This window comes from Gymnogyps californianus, chromosome 2 (assembly GCF_018139145.2).
Source record: "Gymnogyps californianus isolate 813 chromosome 2, ASM1813914v2, whole genome shotgun sequence".
Classification (NCBI taxonomy): Eukaryota; Metazoa; Chordata; class Aves; order Accipitriformes; family Cathartidae; genus Gymnogyps; species Gymnogyps californianus.
Window position 1 is genome coordinate 151642157 of NC_059472.1, and position 21142 is coordinate 151663298.

Sequence of the window (21142 nt, forward strand, 5' to 3'; positions counted from 1 at the left end):
TGTTGCAAGAACAATGGCACGTTCAATAAAAATAAAGTCAGTAAATTCCACACAAACAGAACAAATTGCTACTTTATAATAATCATAATCAATCTATGGTGATAACTGCTGGAAGAGGTCATGAAGATAAATAATTCAGAAGTACTTTCTAAAGTACTGGTTAATTTTATGAGTATTAATAATGCTTATAGTTCTGCAACTTAAAATGACCGTGCATACAAATTTGCCCCTTGTGCTTCAGAGCATAAAATGATAATCGGTAAAGACCTTCCACCTTCCTGCCCTGCTCTCACTCAGGAAGTGCGTAGGTGCATCCTTGCAAAATTTGCTTCCCATTTCCCTTGAAGCGTGGAAGAGTAGCATGGTCATTGGAGGATATCATACCTTGTAAATTAATAGTTTGACCAAATACAGCAAACCCTACATTTATTTAAACACACTTTTGTTGATTTAGAAAGTTTTTTTTCAATCCTTTAAAAAATTTATTTTTCAAGGATAGAATAAGTTACTATGTATGAGGGATAAATATATGCTGATAAGAAGATATGGAGTTAAAACTTCATAAATGGTGACTTCTCAGAAATGGATTTGTGAAATTAATATTCAGCTTCAATCTAATTTCACTTTGTCCTGTACTGATACGGAAGTAACTTCATGAAAGCCAGCAGAATAGATTCCATAGATCACATTCGAATCATATTTATGGCCTCACATTTGATCTCTCTCCTTTCTGTCACTCAGACAGTATGTCCTCTCTCCTTTCTGTCCTGCAGACAGTATGTCCTACTAACAGGTACATATGTGTGTATCATAGAATCATAGCATGGTTTGGGTTGGAAGGGACCTTTAAAGGTCATCTAGTCCAACCCCCCCTGCAATGAGCAGGGACATCTTCAACTGGACCAGGTTGCTCAGAGCCCCGTCCAACCTGACCTTGAACGTTTCCAGGGATGGGGCATCTACCACCTCTCTGGGCAACCTGTTCCAGTGCTTCACCACCCTCATCATAAAAAATTTCTTCCTTTTATCTAGTCTAAACCTACCCTCTTTTAGTTTAAAACCATTACCCTTTGTCCTATCGCAACAGGCCCTGCTAAAAAGCCTGTCCCCCATCTTTCTTATCTTAGTACCCTTTAAGTACTGAAAGGCTGCAATAAGGTCTCCCAGAGCCTTCTCTTCTCCAGGCTGAACAACCCCAACTCTCTCAGCCTGTCCTCATAGGAGAGGTGTTCCAGCCCTCAGATCATTTTTGTGGCCCTCCTCTGGACCCACTCCAACAGGTCCAGGTATACGAATTATAAACCACATTTCTAATCATTATTTTTCAGTTCTCTTTTCACTTACAATTCTGTGTTAGGTAAAGAGAAAGAAAAAAATATTCTCTGCAGCTTGCAAATATTTATTCCTTAGAAGCTGAAAACAGGATGACTATTAGATATTTCAGTGATAGACTTAAATTTGTAAACAGGATTTGAGGATTGTCTGTGATTCAGCTAACCAGATTTACAAAGATTACTAGATCTTAAACCATGTTTCAGAATTTTCAGACCATTTTTTAAACAGAAATACATATATAGAAGCTCTAGTGCTGTATTGGGAAGTCCAACAGACTCACTGAGAGGTGTAGTTTTGGGTAATCGTATTGTGCTGACTCTCTCCAGGGTACACTGGGGCAGCCATGCCATACTGTAGTTAGTAACATAATACCTGTGGGGAAAAAAAAAAATTATCATTAGTCCTTTTCTAAAACAGATGGAGCTTCTAGCAGCTGTTTTCTTACAGTAATATGTGTAAATGTAAAGAATGTTTGTTGATGGTAATAAGTTTGGAACTTACGTTCATTTAAATATGGTGTATTGTCTCTCCTGTGTAGGAACACCTGATGCATTTTCCCAACTGCTTACTTGCCCATATTGTGATCGAGGGTACAAGCGTTTTACCTCTCTGAAGGAACACATTAAATATCGCCATGAAAAAAATGAAGATAACTTTAGTTGCTCCTTGTGCAGTTACACGTTTGCGTACAGAACACAGCTCGACCGCCACATGACATCACACAAATCAGGAAGAGATCAAGTAAGTGGTATCTGAATTAAGGATTTATCGTCCTCTGTAACAACGCTGTGATTTGTTATGTGAGCAAAAACGTACAGAGCAAGTTGGCTGTTCACATCAGATTATCTACGTGCTGAAGTCCCAGTCCCAGAGCACACACTTAAACTTGCTGCTGAAGTCAGACTTTTTCCATAGCTGTCAAAGGATGAGATCTGAATTCCTATGTTTTCATCCATCTAGGCAGTATGGTTGGGTTTAAATTTTAGTTTTCAGAAGTGCTTTATTGCATTTATAGGTAATTAGTTTTTTTCTGTTCATTGGCTAACATTACATAAAAATTGTTACATCTAACCTCAAATCTTTCATGAAACACATTTTTCTTTCATAAATCCTGTTTGGCTAATTCAGAGTTTACTGTACCCATTTTTGCCCTTAAGAAACAAACCATTGTGTTGATTCATTTGCTTGAACGTGAGATACAGTTTTTAAATGCAATCCATGCTATAAGACAATATACAAATAATCTGTGCATAAAATACAACGTTTCAGTACTAAATGAAGCAACAAAAAGGGCTAAAGATATTCTGAGCTTGTTTTCTCTGGTTCATGGGCTGACCAGAGGGCATGGTTCCCTGAAATGCCTTCCATGAGTTAGCCATCTCGTCACTATGGAAGGTCCTGAGATTCTGTTCCCCTCTCCCTCTTTTTCTTTTCTTCTTTTCTCCCCACAATTTCCTATCATCCATCCCCAACTGCATGCTTCCATAGCTTATCAGAGGCACTCAGGCTCAGGAACCAACTGAAACTCATTGAAACAGTCAGGAATTGTCCAAGGAAAAAAGATACAGATTTTCCACCACCAGGTTATAGAGAGGCTTGGAGATGTTCCCTTCTGAGGACAGACTAAAAAGATTGATACTCTCCAGAGAGGAAACAAGAGAGAAACATCACAGAAAGATGCAAAACAGTGAATAGTGAAAAGAATGTAAAGTGAAAGGTACTTCAGTATTTCTTGCAGCTCCAAACCAACAGATCTTTCGTTAAACTGAAAGGCTGTAACACAGAGTAAAGGAGATGCTTTTTTACACATTGCATGTTAACCTCCATTCTACAAAATATCCCTAAGTCCAAGAATTTGACAGGCTTAAACATTTATTATACATTTTTATACCTGAGTGTTTACATTCACAGGTAAATTAAATAGGAAAAATTGTTACAAGAAATATCAGCCACCCTGCTGCAGGGAGTTTACTGTCTCACAGGGTTTGGAATAACCTCGCCAGCCTATTCTGGCATGGCAGTTCTTGTTTATTCAGATATATTTCCCATGAACAATTCATTTCTGTCTTGTTCTCTTATTGGCTTGGCTTCCACTTTAAAGTTACTATTGGCTTATATACATCTTATATTTCTAACTATAAAAATCTATGAATGCTTTTTGTATAATGCTTTTTTTGTGAGCTACCACATTTATTTTCAGTTTTTCCAACTAGAAGCCTAAAAGCAGAAGAATAAAGTAGTTGGAGGGGCTAGAAGCCTTTCCTGTATTTGCATGTAGTTTGAATGAAAAGATAAAAAATACCAAGCAGGTAAACAATCTCAGAAGAATTGCTACAAAGGGAAGCTTAAATTGTATTCCTGCAGATATATTTTAATGGGTTTATACTTTTGAAGGCACAATTGCATTTGATAAATGTTGTTTCTATGAAGTATCTGGAACTCAATATTACACCCATTTAAGTGTGTTTTTTCTCTAGAGCCATAGCCAGAATCAAAACTACAATAGTTTACATACTTGGTAAATTTGAAGTTAATGAAAACTAACTTTTTTCCATAGTAAAGTATAGACCTCCTGGTTGTGGATCTTAAATAGCTGCATCTTCAAAACTTAATGTCTTATTCTTAAAGGACTTCACCTGAAAGTAGATTATTTGGGTAACTTTGTTAGCTGGTTAATGTCCAGCATGTGACAATTTTGTAATTGTTCTGTACAAGGAAGCAATGAGCAAAGATAATATCTAGTGTAGTAAAGGCAGTGGAAGAGGTATGTGCACACTGTGCCTCCCTCTGAGGGAAGGGGAAATATGCCAAACTGCGGCTGCTTCTGCTCCAGTGGAGAGCAGAGAGCCGAGAGCCATCCTGTACCTCCTCCTTCATCCCTCCCTCCTCCCCGTCCCTGGCATCCCTCACGGCTCCCCTGCCTGCTCCTACACCACTAATGGTTGGTAGGAGGCAATGCTGCATATGTATCGTCTGCTTTCACATGTGAAGCACCAAAAAAGATGTTGAAGTATGAATAAGTGCTTTTTGTATTTGTTTTCTTTTTCCTCTCATCAATTTACAAAGCACCCGTAGGTAGTCTGTTAAAATTTCATATTGCCGTGGACACCACTGAGAAATGGCAGTTCTTGAAGACCATGGTCAAACCATCTATGAAAAACTCTGATGTACCTGTAATTCCTGTCTTCCAAATAACTTCTGAGGCTTCCCATTAATTAGTTTGGGTTCTCTGGTATGAAAAGAGTGGGCTTTAGTCCTAAGCACAGTAAGTACTAGATGCAGGGATGTATTAGTGGCTAGTTACAGACCTTAAAGCTGATGTTTCTTCTTTCAGTCCTTAAAGGAATGCGGAGGAGTATTGTTTGAATGCTGCGGTTAATTGTTTAATGCGCAGAAAACAGCAGTTATGTACAGTGCATTAAAAAATATATCACACATCAGAGGCACAAAAAAATGTGGATTTAACAGTACTGAAAGGGGGAAAACCATTTGAGTCTGAGAAAATGAAGGTGAAAGAGTATCAAAGATTGTACTTTAGAGAAGAGTTATGATTTCTCAGTTAGTTTTACAGAAGATCCTGGAGAGTAACTCTGAGGATGTTCCAGATTTATAAAAAAGAAAAGTATGGGACAGACAGCAAGAAAGCTGAATAAAGAATTACAAATATAAGAAGGTAAGGCAAAATAGGTAGAAACACTGCCTAGCAGAAAGTTCAAAGCAGTTTATAGGTATGACCAGGAAAACAGGAAAACTCATTAAAAGTTTGATAAGAGAAATGTGGGCTTCCATGCCTTGGAGCAGAACATTGAATTTTAAAGACTGGAGCAGAAACATTTCTGACAGATTGAATACATGCGCTAGTATTTAGTATGAATATTTATGTAGTCCAGCATCTGCAGTAGCTGTATATATGCTGAGATCCTTTAACTTGTATAATATCAAGTCAAACAGTAGTAACTGATTCTCTGCAGGCTTAAGTAAACCCTGACGCGGTCCTCTAGACTCAGTGAAGTTGGATCATTCAAGTGAAATGCAGCGAGTCAGGCACAATCATCTAGAACATCATCTTCAAGGGACTTAGTTAAACAAAGCTGAAAAGCTGTGTGGACTAGCAAAAGACAGCTGACAAACCTGGGAATAAGGGTCAAGTGCTAATCAGGATAAGTCAGAGTGGAGACCTCACTGCGGAGCCTGGGAGGAGGCGGGAAGGAGCCCACCCCGAGGAGAGTGGCAGCAGTATCTGCTGAGAGGTGAAAACTGCAGCTTAACCAAACGCTTATCCCAAGAGAACTGTTGAATTAGAGTACTTGGAAGCAATTTAGATTATCTTGTTTCAATTTGTCTTCTGTTAGCATCTGTATCGTATGAAGGAGGACAGGGTGTAGAACAGGGAGGGCTGATAATTTGGACAGCATATCTCATAGCAGAATGCTCAGACTTTCATCCTGCAAACTGCACGGCTGTGGGTTCTTCAGATTTAAAGGCATAAATCAGAACAGGAACATCATCCTGCCTTTTTATTCATCCCCGCTTCTCCAGCGCAGATCTCAGCCCCCAGTTGCCGTGTCTGCACTCAGGGAATAGCCTCAGCACTTGCTGAGTGTCTGCTCCCAGCGCTGCCGACTGCAGTAGACCAGAATTAGGTATAGGAGCTCCCCACCACGGTTTCACACCAGAGGAAGTTAATGCACGCCCGTCTGTTCGTGGTAGCTGCCTGTAGGCAGGCTGTTGCCCCAGAGTACGTGAATAGCTCTATTAATGAGTTTATGAAAATACTTGCCCTGGTTACCAAAAATCTGCAGCTGCATCCAAATGGTGGTAGAGCATCTTTTTGCAAAGTGAGCGCTACTTAAAAAGGAGCCACTGTTTTTTTAAATAATTTGTTTGAACAGAAAAAATTCTAATTCCTCCATTTCATGTTGGTAATTAATCTTCTCCAACTTCTAAAATATATGTAATTTTTGTCTTTAAAAATACACATTCATAGATTTATACAGTTTGTGATAAAATTATATCTTGCATATATATATCACAGAGACTACATATATTTACATGTCTTTCTTAGCTTTTGCTTTTTTTAAACTAGTACAACATAAAGATAAATTAAAAATAATTTGGAGCTTGACAATAAATGCTCTCACAAGGCAAAATATAACAAAACCACAGAGCTTCAATGCAAATAGTGAAGATGTTTGATATTGTGTACTTGGGAAATCCCTCCATATTGTTATTTATTTTAATTTAGTATTTTGCATTTATTTTGAGAATTAATTGTGACTGAGAGTGCCTTTGTTGTCACTGAGCCATCTTCTCTTGAGCAATCCTGTGGCATCATTACATAGAGGAATCCAAGGCCAACAGTAAGCGCTGGAAGCATGTAAATGGAAAAATCAAGTCACCTGATTAAACTTTAAACAGGCTTTTATATGCTTTTATGTTTCTCTATCCTGCGTGACGTATTCTGTGGGTGGTGGGCTTGGGGTTTTTCTTGGTTTTTTTGCTTTCACAAGTAGAGTTAGCATGCATCCTGGAACTTCTTACTCACATAACATGTCAGTGTAAGCTTCATCTGAAGTTAGGAGCAGGGGCAAATATATTTTGGGTTTGGTTTTTTTTTTTTCTTTTTACTGTATCAGATTTATTCAGAAGATATACATGGCTCAGTTTTAACCTGACTTCTAATTTGTTTCTTCTTCATGCATAACGCATACCACCTTCAGTCTCTTAAAATTATGATTGATTCCTTTCAGTTTTGTATTGCATTTTCTCTGTTACAATGTGAAAATACAAGATGTTTTTCCAACATGCTGTCCTATGCAATAATTACGAATTCTTTCTTACAGAGACATGTGACGCAGTCCAGTGGTAATCGAAAATTCAAGTGCACTGAATGTGGAAAAGCTTTTAAATATAAACATCACCTAAAGGAGCACCTACGAATCCACAGTGGTAAATAAACCAAGCATTGAATTGTGTACTAACGTTTCCATTTCTACTCTTTATAACTTTGATGTGACATCAGTCTTGCAAGTCTAAGTTTAAAATATTAGTGTTTTCCTTTCCTTTTTTTCCTCTGGGACTCTGTAAGCACTGACTGCAGCCTTCAGCTGTGTGCAGGAAATATGTAGAATAACTCAAGAGGATTTACAGTTGCAGCTTAAGCTCTGACAGTTGAGGAAAACTTCACTTGTGGCAGAAGAAATGGGGGCATCCTTCTGGTCCTTTTTCACTTGTCTGTTTTTTCTCAATGTTTGCAGATCATTCAGCATGTTATGAGCCTTGCTAGAAAATCTTAATTGATAATAATCGGGACATAAGAACTGTGCTTCCTACTGCGGCTGTGATTGTCATCATTCAAGACTAGTCATATTAAAATAGCCTCAGGACACAGGTCTACGATTGTGATATACTGTCACAACAGTTTCAATTTATAAGAAAAGTTCCAATTTATAAGAAATTTAATATATAATAATATATTTTAATATATAATATAACAATAAGTTAAATGTGGTCACTCGAAAGAGATTCTCAGTTTCTGTCTTTCACCCACATTTACCCATTGACAGAAAGGCTGAAAACAAGTTTTTAGGCCATCTTTTCCCTTCTTATCGGTTGCTCAGCCATGATAATAGCAATGAAGTGCACCTCACTTAGAAGTCCTCCCTCAGCAAACATCGTCTTCATTTCATTTCCAGAGGGTAGTGGCACCGTGCCTGTGAGTGGGAAAGCCTTAGTCAACGTACTTTTCAATCTGAAGCAAGCCAGCTGTTTTGGCTCTTTCCTTTTCCTCTGTAGCGCAGATCCCCTGAAAAGCCAACTCTTACTAGGGGTGTAATGATTGCATAGTTGTGTGCCTGTTCCTGGCAATTTAACCTGACATTCATCTCTGAATGCAAATATACATCTGTCTTCTACATGTGTCTGTTTTGCCTTTACTTAAACTTTGCCTGGTTTTCAGCTGATGAGTATTGTAGGAAGATATGGATATATTGTATTTGAGTTTGCCACAACAAAATGTGCATAGCTCCTTATACAACTGTCATTGGCATTTATGGCATTTTTTCTTTAGTTAATCATACTCTAATTTTTTTCCATTCTGAAGTAGTTTATGCAGCTTCTGAAGTTAGTAGTGGTACTACTTGAATGGAGTTTAATGAAATCTGCAAGTATCATATAGACTCATTTATGTGATATGTAGACAGTTACTGGGAAATACTGGAACGTATCATGATCTTGTGGGCTCCATCTTCTATCTACTTGTGGATCACAAACTTACTAAAGGACCCTAGGATCAGAGCTATAGATGACATAATCACTCTTACTGTTCAATTCACCGTATAAGATTTTTTTTTTCCCTAGGACTCTTTGAGAGGTCATTTTGATGTATTCTTTTCTAGTTACTATTGCTTGATGAAGTTATGCTGTAACCTAGTAAACTGTTACATATGCCTTTTTTCTTCTTTTTTTTATCTTTAGGAGAGAAGCCATATGAGTGCCCAAACTGCAAGAAACGTTTTTCCCATTCTGGTTCATACAGTTCACACATAAGCAGTAAGAAGTGTATTGGTTTGATGCCCGTGAATGGTCGAGCCCGGTCAGGGCTCAAGACGTCTCAGTGCTCCTCCCCTTCCCTTTCTGCATCACCAGGTAGCCCAGCAAGACCACAGATACGACAAAAGATAGAAAACAAACCCTTGCAAGAGCAGCTTCCTGTTAACCAAATTAAAACTGAACCTGTGGATTATGAATTCAAGCCCATAGTGGTTGCTTCAGGAATTAATTGTTCGACCCCTTTGCAGAATGGGGTTTTTAGTGGTGGTAGCCCATTGCAGGCAACCAGTTCTCCTCAGGGTGTGGTGCAAGCTGTTGTTCTACCAACAGTAGGTCTGGTGTCTCCCATAAGCATCAACTTAAGTGACATTCAAAATGTACTTAAAGTGGCAGTGGATGGTAACGTAATAAGGCAAGTATTGGAGAACAATCATGCCAATCTTGCGTCCAAAGAACAAGAAACAATCAGCAATGCATCTATACAACAAGCTGGCCATTCCCTCATTTCAGCTATCAGTCTTCCTTTGGTTGACCAAGATGGGACAACCAAAATTATCATCAACTACAGCTTGGAGCAGCCAAGTCAACTTCAGGTTGTTCCACAAAATCTAAAAAAAGAAAACTCTGTTCCTACAAATAGTTGCAAAAATGAAAAATTACCAGAAGATCTTACAGTGAAGTCTGAGAAAGATAAGAACTTTGAAGGAGAGACCAATGATAGCACTTGTCTTCTTTGTGATGACTGTCCAGGAGATCTTAATGCACTTCAAGAATTAAAGCACTATGAAACAAAAAATCCTCCTCAGCTTCCTCAGCCCAGTGGAACAGAAGCTGAGAAGCCCGACTCCCCTGTCCCATCAGAAACTGGGGAGAACAACTTATCTCCTGGTCAGCCACCTTTAAAGAACCTTTTATCGCTCCTAAAAGCTTATTATGCATTAAATGCACAACCGAGCGCAGAAGAGCTTTCAAAAATAGCAGATTCAGTAAACCTACCACTGGATGTGGTAAAAAAGTGGTTTGAAAAAATGCAAGCTGGACAAATTTCTGTGCAGTCTTCTGGACCATCTTCTCCTGAACAAGTTAAATTAAGCAGTCCCGCAGATAATGATGATCAAGCAACAACTACAAATGTAAGCGAACCTCAGAACAGCACAAATAACTCACAAAATCCTGTCAATACAACAAAATCTCAGACTTTACCAGGGGGATCAACTCTGAATGGTTCACGCAGCAGCACGCCATCCCCATCGCCACTAAACCTTTCTTCATCAAGAAATTCACAGGGTTATACGTACACAGCAGAGGGTGTACAAGAAGAGCCACAAATTGAACCTCTTGACCTTTCGCTACCAAAGCAACATGGAGAACTATTGGAAAGATCTACCATAACTAGTGTTTACCAGAACAGTGTTTATTCTGTCCAAGAAGAACCTTTGAACTTAACTTGTGCAAAAAAAGAACCACAAAAGGACATCAGTATTACAGACTCTGATCCTATTGTAAATGTAATCCCACCAAGTGCCAATCCCATAAATATTGCTATACCTACAGTCACTGCCCAGTTACCTACAATTGTTGCCATTGCTGACCAGAACAGTGTTCCATGCTTGAGAGCTCTCGCTGCCAATAAGCAAACCATTTTGATTCCACAGGTGGCTTACACATACTCTACTACAGTTAGTCCTGCAGTTCAAGAAACACCACCAAAACAGACCCAAGCCAATGGAAATCAGGTACTTTGGTCGCTGTATTCCTGTATGTTCTGTATGATGTATTCATTCTGTATCCATGCTGAACTAACAGAAAACTGTCAACATAAATTAAATAAAAATGTAAATATAAGCTATCAGGTTTATTCGGCTTGATTGTCAATGGGTAATAGATGTTACAGTTAAGTCCTCTGCAAAGCTAGTTAGCTCAGGCAGCTTGAGTCCAGACTGACAGAAACTATATGGTTCTGTGCATGGACAAGTCAGTTCTTTACCATATTCAGTCATTCAGAAGTGTCTTCTAGGACATTAGTGCTCAGTAGTTTAAAGACAGTCTAATTCTCCTGATCAAAAAGCAAAGTAAGGCCATGGCTTGTGTTTCTTGCTGGCTCCGTATCTCCTCTTTCCCCACATCCAGAAAATAAACTCTTTGGAACTTTTGGCTACTCCCTTCACACTGCTCTGCTTTCTTGGCCTGCAGAGTAGCTGAATTCATCCTACACCGTAATGGCACTTTAAACAAAATTCGCATGTATTTGCAATTGAAAGTCAGGCAGGTATTTATCTTCTTCATCTGCCATTCCTGTATCCTGCCCTGTTCCTCCCTGGGTACATCCAGATGTGATCTAATCGGAGTCAGTCCTCCTGAGAAACACCTGTGCATGTTGAGGTAGGGACAGAGCAGAACAGAAAAGTGGCTCATGTAAAGACTGAGCATTTCTACTTAAATCTTAGAAATTGGCTGTTTAGCATTTTATGCAGGCTTCTGTATTGCCAGAGACTGAGAAGCCTTGAAGAGTTACAAGGTTGCTTATATGTTAAAGTTTATGAGGCAGACAACATTAGAGGTAGCTAACATAGACATTTTTATATTCAGATTCAATAATATATGATAAAATTAATTCTGTGTGTAGGGATACTGCTGATATCACTAGAAAATACTGTGCTTCTTACAGGTGAGTTTCAGCGCTTGAAATGCTTAGAAATAGACAACAGCATTGATATTTTTACAACTTTTTATTAATGAAACATTTGAAGTCCCCCAAATTTGGGGTTAAGTAGTATTTGTGGTAGTTTTATGAGGAAGAGGGTAGTCAAATATGCAAATTCAAATGGTAACTTAAATAGCTTTTTGTGAAAACCTCATAAAAAAATACAGTCTTAACTTCCATAAAATCCGTGAGATAGCAAAATGTGGGTGACAAACTTTAGTTGAAAAATGCAGTTAGATATTGAATTTGCTCTTCCAACTTATGGAGGTACTTTATGGGTCTGTAATCTTCCTTCCTAACATTGCATTTATTTTACGGGCCCTAAAACATGATGTATCAGTGTAGCTTAGACCTGGCCAACAGTCAGATTTGGATGTGATTAAAGTCAGTCCCAGTGAGAATTGTGCATCTGTATGGTGGCAGGGACTGCAAAGCAGAGCGATGCAGCGAAAGATTTTTTTGACTATGTAAGTCTAAACAATTTTGTTTGGCTGTTTACGGAATTGAATGAGAATAACAGTGCAGCTTCAGCTTACATTTTATAAATTGTGTGCTGCATCAGTGCGTTTTTTTTTTTTTTTATTGAACTCAACCTTGTTCATAATTTTTCTTAAGGATGAAAGGCAAGACACTAGCTCAGAAGGAGTATCGAATGTAGAAGATCAAAATGATTCTGATTCAACACCCCCAAAGAAAAAGATGAGAAAGACAGAAAACGGGATGTATGCATGTGATTTATGTGACAAAATATTCCAGAAGAGCAGCTCGTTATTGAGACATAAGTATGAACACACAGGTATGTACTAGGAAAAGCAGTTTTAGATCATTATTTCATTGGTAGTGTGTAACTGATAATCTCAACTGGAATCCAGTTCTCAGAAAGTGTAGGGAAGTGTAATAGTCCTTCTTATCATCTGTGCTCAGCTTTCTTTAGAAGCCTATGTTTTGTATATTTGTTTGACAGAATTGCAATTCTATGTTTCTTTAAATTTGTAAGACCTAAACCCTGAATAGAGAAAGGGGAGTTTCTTCCATCTGCCTCATGGACAATCATCTGCGAGCCACAGCCTGTAATCAAAGATGTGTTACTTCTAATTTACCTTGCCTGGTTATAAATTAAGAAAAATTAAAAATTAAAATTATAAATTAAGAAAAAAGGATTTTGTATGTGTATGATAATTTACATGAAAGGCAGTGTATCTGTCTAGCATGAAGGATTTCCAAATTGGGCCACATTTGTAATGATCTGAAATTAACAGCCATTCATTAGACATGGAATCTAACCCCAAAAGAACACCCTTTGGGCTTTGGTTATTATTTTTAATTTCTCATAGTTGTTCCTTTTGGCTCCAGTTCTGGTATCTTTAGTCTTTTTTTTAGTAACTGTTGCTCTCTTATTTCTTCTGTGATGTCTTAAAAAAAATAATAATTTTTTTTTATTGGTTAGGTGCCTATATTTATATTTCTGCATGTTAATGTTTTAATTTCATTTTACATATAGAATTAAAAAGATAAATTCCCTTTTGTCTTTGCCACTTGACCAAATTTCTCAAGTTGTATTCCTTGAGACTATGTATTTTCATACCTTTCCTGTCCTGAGACTCTTTTAACTCCTCCTTTCCATAACACAATTGTTCTTTCCATTCTACTTTTAAATTAAGTGCAGTGTTCAGAATCATAGAATCATTTAGTTTGGAAAAGACCCTTAAAAGCATCGAGCCCAATTGTTAACCTAACACTGCCAAGTCCACCACTAAACCATGTCCCTAAGTGCCACATCTACACGTCTTTTAAATACCTTCAGGGATGGTGACTCAACCACTTCCCTGGGCAGCCTGTTCCAGTGCTTGGTAACACTTATGGTGAAGAAATTTTTCCTAATATCCAATTTAAACCTCCCCTGGCTCAACTTGAGGCCGTTTCCTCTCATCCTATCACTTGTTACTTGGGAAGAGAGACCAAAACCCACCTCGCTGCTTGTTTGGCATAAGCTGACATGGAGGTGTTGATCATCTGTATAGCGTGACCAAAAAACTGCTGTCTTATTGTCTCTATCTTTTATGTCTGGGCTAAGACGGTGCGAAGTTGTTTTGCATAACAACTTTGAGTGTTGAAATCAAGATAACATTACTAGGCTCCTGCTATGTTTATAAGAGACTGTAAAAACAAGGCAACAAAGTAGAAAGCTAGAAGACAGAGCAGAAAGAGAACTAAGCAAAACAAAGCAGATTTTTCTTGTTAATATGTGTAGTCAGCAAGTTTTGTTCATAAGGCATTTACCTGTGCCAACCTAGATTTTAGAATGATTTTCCTTTTACCTATAACATGGAAGAAGGACTTGGTACACAAAAACCAACATAAAAGCTTAGTTGATTTAAAGTTTTCATCAATATAGAAAAGTTAAAATGGTTTTGAGTCAAAATAGTGTTTACTGCAAGACAAATGTCTCCTTTTTTAATTTGCTTATGTTCACACTTTTTTGTGCTAAAAGTTACATCTGAGAATCTGTTTTGTCCTTCTGTGTTCAGTTTTCTTAAAAAACTTACAAATTACCCTTGTAATTGTGACAAGGTACCCTTGCAGCTTCGTCCTTTGGGCTCAGGTGAGAAACTCAGGCTGATAATGCGTGGAGTAGAACGTCTTGTTAAATAAAATTATTGATTGTTGGTAATACATTCACCAACGGCATTTTATGATGAAAACAACAGTATAAATTTTTCAAGCTTCAGCCACGAGATGTCCAATTGTTTGTGCTTTATTTTGTAGGTAAAAGACCTCATGAGTGTGGAATCTGTAAAAAAGCATTTAAACACAAACACCATTTGATCGAACACATGCGACTGCATTCTGGGGAAAAACCCTACCAATGTGACAAATGTGGAAAGCGGTTTTCACACTCGGGGTCTTACTCTCAACACATGAATCATCGCTACTCTTACTGCAAAAGAGAGGCAGAAGAGCGTGACAGCACAGAACAGGAGGAGACAGGCCAGGAGGTCCTCAGTAACGAGCATGCTGGTGCCAGGGCATCTCCATCGCAGATCGACTCGGATGAGAGAGAGAGTCTAACCAGGGAAGAAGAGGAAGACAGTGAAAAAGAGGAAGAGGAGGAGGAAGAAAAAGAGATAGAAGGACTTCAGGAAGAAAAAGAATGTAGGAAACTACAAGAAGTAGAGGATGAAGAAGAAGAAGAAGAAGGGAAAACTGAAGGTAACAAGAATGAAGAGGCTGTAAATCAAGCAAGCAATGCAGAAACAGAAGTTATACAGAATAATGGGCAGGTGTCGGAAGAAAAAAACAAATAAAGCTTAAATGATAGTTTTTTCTATAAGGAAAAAAAATTGGTAATGAAGGTCGTTCTATATTATACATGCTTTTCATGGAAACGCAGTAGCCTGCATACTGTGATTTCTGTTCACTACTGTGTAAAAAAATATATATGTAAAAAAAAGAAAAAGAAAAAAAAAAAAGAAATCCAGGTGTGCCTGAACCTCAAACTTAGTAATTTTTCACACAGTTTTCAAAGTTAGGAACAAGTTTATAACATGAAGCAGATTAGAAAAATACAGTGACTCTGGAAGCAAAGATTTAACAGGTTGTAGGAAACCTGATTTATTAGACAAGCATCTGGCATTGTTTGTTTTATCAGTATTAATTTTCATTCTTAAGTTGATTAATTTTTAAGCTGTACAATTGGGAGAGATTTATATGAATTTTCTTTTTTTCATGGCAAAACATTTCCTAAATCCGCTTCAGTATTTTCTTATGTTTTAAAATGTGAGAACTTCTGCACTACAAAATTCCCTTTTGCAGAAACCTGTAATGCAGTTGCAAACAGTGCTTGGCTACCTTTGTAAATTCAACCTAGAAGGTAGCAGTTTATGACATTAGATGTTGTAGTAGAGCATATTATCATTTAAAGTGTATTGTTAGCCTTAAGAAAGCAGATGATAGAAGAACTGAAGTTTCTTACTCATGTGATTAAAAATGTAGTTGAAAAGATTGTCGTTGAGTTCTGATTGCAGGGACTAACAGTGTTAATACTGGTAAGGACAGCAAAGTCGTCAAAATCAGTGTTTGTAATTGTGTTTTGAGTATGTAGTAACAATATGAAGGATATGATATGAAGCTTTGTATCTCCTTTGGCCTTATGCAAGACCTGTGTGCTGTAAGTGCCATTTATCAGTATTATAAAGGCTCTAAGCAGCCTTTATCCAATGTGTGGCCTACAATAACTAGCATTTGTTGATTTGTATCAAACTTCTAAACTAATCATGGGGAAAAAAACACTCAGCCATCAGAGAAGTAAGAACACTGGTATATTTCATTATTTAATTATTTGGTGGTATTTTGGGTTAATACCTGACTTGCAGAATTTCTCTACAATAATTACAAGGGAAATTTTCTAATCTGCTTTATTGCTTTATTGGTTTACTTTAATTTCAGACACATACATGACATGTTATCTGGCTCATAAGTATTTTCAAATGTTAGTTATTATGGACCCCATTTATTAACAATGTTAGCTGATTTTTACCTATCAGTATTATTTTATTTCTTTTAGTTTATAGATCTGTGCAACATTTTGTACTGTATGTCTTCAAACCTGGCAGTATTAATACCCTTCTTACTGACATATGTACCTTTTTAGTTTTAGAAAACTTTTATATTTATGTGTCTTATTTTTATATTTCTTTATTTATTACACAGTGTAGTGTATAATACTGTAGTTTGTATTAATACAATAATATATTTTAGTATGAAAATTTGGAAAGTTGATAAGATTTAAAGTAGAGATGCAATCAGTTCTCTTGCATTGAGATTTGATTTAACAGTGTTATGTTAACATTTATACTTGCCTTGGACTGTAGAACAGAAGAATTAAAATGGGAATGTATTAATTTTACAATTGCAATCAATTCATTTTACCTTTACCCAGTTTTTAATATAAAGCTCTTAAATTTTGAAATTCACTGTGTGACTAATAGCATGATGCTCTGCAGTTTTATTAAGAGATAGTCTAACCATAAAACTCTCATTTCCTTAGTAAGCCAAATTAGAATAATCTTATAAACAGTGTTGGGAACAATGTTTAACATTTTTGTGCCAATTTGTTCCTGTATTCATGTATGTATGTTACAAATCTGAAACTTCATTTTTAAGTTCCTTGTTACATCATGGTCATTTTCTAGTTTTTTACCAGACTCCCCATCTCACAATAAAATGCGTCAACAAGTCTGACTTACTGTCATTATTCTGGTAATTTAGAAAATGGTTTTAAATTATTTCTATGAGATGTTATTTGGACACGGTTCCTGCTTCAGTGTCGATACTCTGTTTCAATTGTATGTCAGGAGCACATAAGAAAGGTTTGACTGTGTGCAGGCAAAGGGATTGCTACATTAGTTCATTGATTTACCAACGTCAGAACAACTGAGTTTTCAAAATGAACCGTGTGGTTTTGTGATTTATTTTTTTTCTCTTGTATCTATCTAATATACAGTTTAATGCTCTCTTTCAATGAGACTGCTTTTAAAAGAAGTAAGTCTATAACTGTTTTCTTGATTTGGCAATAAGCTAGTGAAAAGGTTAATGCATATATTGCTGTTAAACTTTCCAAAGATACAGCGCCAACGTTACTTATATATATATATAATTTCAGTAATGTAAGTATGAAGGCTTGAAAGTTGTATTACGTATGCATGTTTACAATGTTTTGCAGTTTAAGCTAAGTTTAGAGACTGTTCTTTAAGCAAAGTTCTGTTCTTTAATGATCCCTAAAAGGGGATTCATTTGTTAATTTTTGGTTTTTTACACGAACATCATGAAGTTATTTTATATTCACATATCTAAGTTTTGAATAATTCTCAATCTTATTATCTCAACATTAATACATACAAAGACTTTATCCTATATATTAATTGTCTTACTTTGTATTTTGCTGTACAGTATACCAAATATTGCACTTTTAAGTGGAGTAAGCTCCTAACTCAGGAGTATCGAGGTAAACATGAGAAAGCTGTTTTGAAAAAGATAACCATTTATATTGCATCAATAATGCTGCCTTGTAATTATTATCGTAACAGAATTGATCAGGTAGTTCAGGATTTCTTGCAGGTAAAACTGCCTCTGCTCTGTTCTAGGTAACAAAACACACCTTTTTGAAACTGTTTTAAGATTTTTCGCATTTTTCATATTCCAGGAACATCTTACTTGTCTGTAGTAATAAACCCAGTGAGACATTTGTTGAAATGGGAGAATTTTGCTGACTTTAGTAATAGAACAAAGAATTTTAATAAATCCAGGGTTACTCACATAAGTGACAGCTGCACGTGAAAGGCCAGTAACTTCGATTTCCAGAACCTTAAATGAAGCAAGAGAAAACTACGCTTGGATAGAGCGCAAAGTCCAAGCCATTTTGATTCAGGAAATGTCATCGGTTTTGGGGAGGAAATGTATATTCGTTACTTAGACCATGAAACCGTTATTAACATTTTTATCTTCAAAATGGATTGGTGTATTGAATTTTGCATCTGTTAAGCTCAGAGATGCCTCTGATGTTTGTGACCTTATAACGTCATTTATTATCCATTTGAAAAACACAAAAACTGTGATGCATCTTCATTTAGTGGAGTAAACTCATCTGGAACATAGAAGTGCTTAGGAGACGCAGACTTTATTCCCCGCCCCATCAGAGAGGTGCCTGCTGTGCAGATAGCTGTGCAGTGTAGAGAAGCCCAGGCAGCTGTGAAGGAGTCCATCCACCAAGGTACCAGAAGCAGTCCAGCTGCAGCCACGTGGACCTTCTCTCTAAGTTAATGGCAAAGCAGTTTCAAGGAGAGTAAGTTTCACCCATGAAAAAAAGTGAAAGCAAAAGTGTAAAGCCTTTGCGTTCTGTCCTTTAAAGATAAATAAAAGTTGGAAAAGAGCAGTAAAAATGGAATGTAGTTTTTATTAAAACTTCACTGTCCTGTGACCTCTTCTTTGGTCAGAAGATGAAAAGTACATCAGTTGCCCTGTGTGCCCAGTCTGCTGTCTGTGCCTGCTTCTTCCTCGTGCTCACCGTGCATGGCTCATCTTAGCTAAGCAATCAGGGGACGGTCACCAGTCCAGACTGACAAAAAGAAAAGTGTCCTTTGAATGCAGCATGGGACAGAGCTCTGACCTAAGCCTGATGTTCTGGTTTTGGTTCTGCTACTGACCCATTTTATGACTCCAGAATATAATTACTTGCTATGTTTCAAAATCAGTTCCACTTGCAAAATTGTGACAGTGGTATGTCCTCTTTTATCAAGTAGTTTGAGAATAGGAAAAATATTACAGAATAGCTATAGGAAGAATGTTACAGAAGAAGTAAATACTAAGATTCATGCCCTGGGATGGGGGATACCCTTCTGAGATCCTGAGCAAACGGGAGCAGAAAGAGGGACTCAAGGCTACAGAGAAAACTAGAAGATATGTTGAAGAGAGTAACTGCTTTCTCCTCTTTTAGTAGTACTCACGTAGCATCCCAGTGGTGATTCTGGTGGCATTCTCAAATTCTCCATAGCCACATTCCTGTCTACTTGCTGGTTTTCTGGAGCAGCCTATCCGTACGTGTAATTGGTAACATAGCAATGCTCAGCAATGCTGCATGTATGAGCTTGATAGTTTTTTTTTAAAAATTGTATTGAATTACAGATGATCAGATAAATTAAGGGATACTAAAAAAAGAAATCAAGAAGTTTTGTTAGTTTGGCTAATGTCAGAGTGCCAGTGTGTTTCAATAGCTATCTTAAATTTTAGTAGAAGAAGAATGCACCATGGCGTATCAACCCAGAACGCAATATAGTTACCCTAAAAGGCACTACTCTTCAGACAGATTGAGTAAAAATTGCTTAAGCTGGCAACAAGTGTTGTGTTCGCACTCTTGAGTAAAATTATTCTAATGCAATTATTGCTGGTAAACCCACAGTCGGTGTCTGTACAAGCAGCACTTTACTGATGTTTGTGCTGGCAAAGTGTGCCTGCGATGGTGGTGGCCACAAGCCTGAGTGGCAATTTGAAAGCAAAGCCATTTACAAGAGAAAAAATATGACACTACTAAAAGCACAAGTTTTGCCACAGCAAAATGCTACATTGGGGCTTTTATCATCAAAGCGATGAAAGATCAGGCATACACGCTCCAAACCAACATAGAAGTCTATAGCGGAGAAATAAAAATGCTTTCTAGTGTACAGAACACCATTAGAGGTGAAGGTAATCATTTGAGGATGAGAAAAGTCCGTTTTGCTCATGGAGGCTGTAGTGAAGATAGAGCATGGCTTTTGAGCAGAGGAGGAGGAGGGAGGAAAGAGCTTAATATGCGCTGTCCTGAGCACCTCTTGAAAGGGTGTTGTTTTTAATTTATTTACTACCAGTGTATAAGTCTGTGCACAATTCTTTGCTTGGACAGAGGTTTTGTTGTATGTTTTGCAATTTGCATTCTGGTACTTAAACACAAAAGTATTTTTTTTCTCTTTCCTTGGCCGACTAGCTCATTTAATTGTCACTAGAATAATCTCTAAATTTCATAATGGAAATTCAATATTTGAGTATCTTTCAAGTCTGTATTTTATCATTTATTGTTCATGGTTTTCTTGGGCAGTTGTTCTATTGATATTTGCACAGTCTGATTTTCACAAAAAAGTGAATACAAAAGGGTTATGATGATCAAGTTAACTCTTAAAAGTGATCAAATATTTACAACTTTCGTTGTATCCCTCTGCTCTTTCATGACCTCTGGTCACTAATCTGTCACACAGTCTTCTTAATTGTGTGTGTTATGCCTATCATACACATTGTATGTATGTTGTCTCTAGGGGAAACAACATATTATGATCTATTTCATTGCTTCACAAAAAAAATCTGCTCTTCTTTTAAGCTGTAATTAGAAAATAAACCGATAGCTGGGATTAAACATGAAATGTGCTGATGTCAGGAGCACTTTCATGGCAAAGTTTGTCCTAGTAGCATGCCGAATGTGAAAGTCATGTAGTATTAATCTATGACTAGGTAAAGTTCTCCAAGGCTGTACCTCTACACTAGCAGATCCCCAAAAAGATCTTAAAAAATTATGAGAACAATGGGAAGTAATCTTTAAAATAAATATATTGAGAATTCCGTTTTGGTCTTTCCTTTGGTTTTCTGGTGAGTCTCAAGTTCTCTGATTCTGCTTTTAGATTTTAACCTTTCTGTATTGGGGACTGTCCTTGGGTTTTGCTCATCTTCGTGTAGACTAGGGTTTGTGTAATAACCGTGAGATTTGCATTGCGTGTTAATTCAGGAATTAAGGGGATGAGTTAACCCCTAAAAAACCTGAAATACACCTACACTAACTTTGTGTCATTCCTCATGAGTTTCTGTTCCTCTTTTACCTGGAAAGTCTGCTCTCTTTCAGCATACCCTGGGCCCAAAGACAGACCGCAAGTCTGACAGCACTTTGTATGACTGTTTCCATCCCTTACTGTTCAGGAGCTCTCTCTTTAGGCCAAATCCTGCATGATTGTTGATGAATATCACTGGAACCCTTGA

At 37.3% G+C, this 21142-nt stretch overlaps 1 protein-coding gene across 5 annotated transcripts in view; it reads left to right on the forward strand.

Moving 5' to 3' along the window:
- The window catches only part of ZEB1 (zinc finger E-box binding homeobox 1), a 125006-nt gene extending 109892 nt beyond the window's left edge, over positions 1-15114 (forward strand). For all 5 annotated transcript variants that reach the window (XM_050915918.1, XM_050915916.1, XM_050915915.1 and 2 more), the window contains 5 exons: positions 1874-2076; positions 7179-7284; positions 8812-10622; positions 12206-12386; positions 14357-15114. In XM_050915918.1, the coding sequence (XP_050771875.1) occupies positions 1874-2076; positions 7179-7284; positions 8812-10622; positions 12206-12386; positions 14357-14895 (2840 nt within the window). In that variant the 3' untranslated portion in view covers positions 14896-15114. The remainder of the gene's footprint in view (positions 1-1873; positions 2077-7178; positions 7285-8811; positions 10623-12205; positions 12387-14356) is intronic.
- The last annotated feature ends 6028 nt before the right edge of the window (positions 15115-21142 follow it).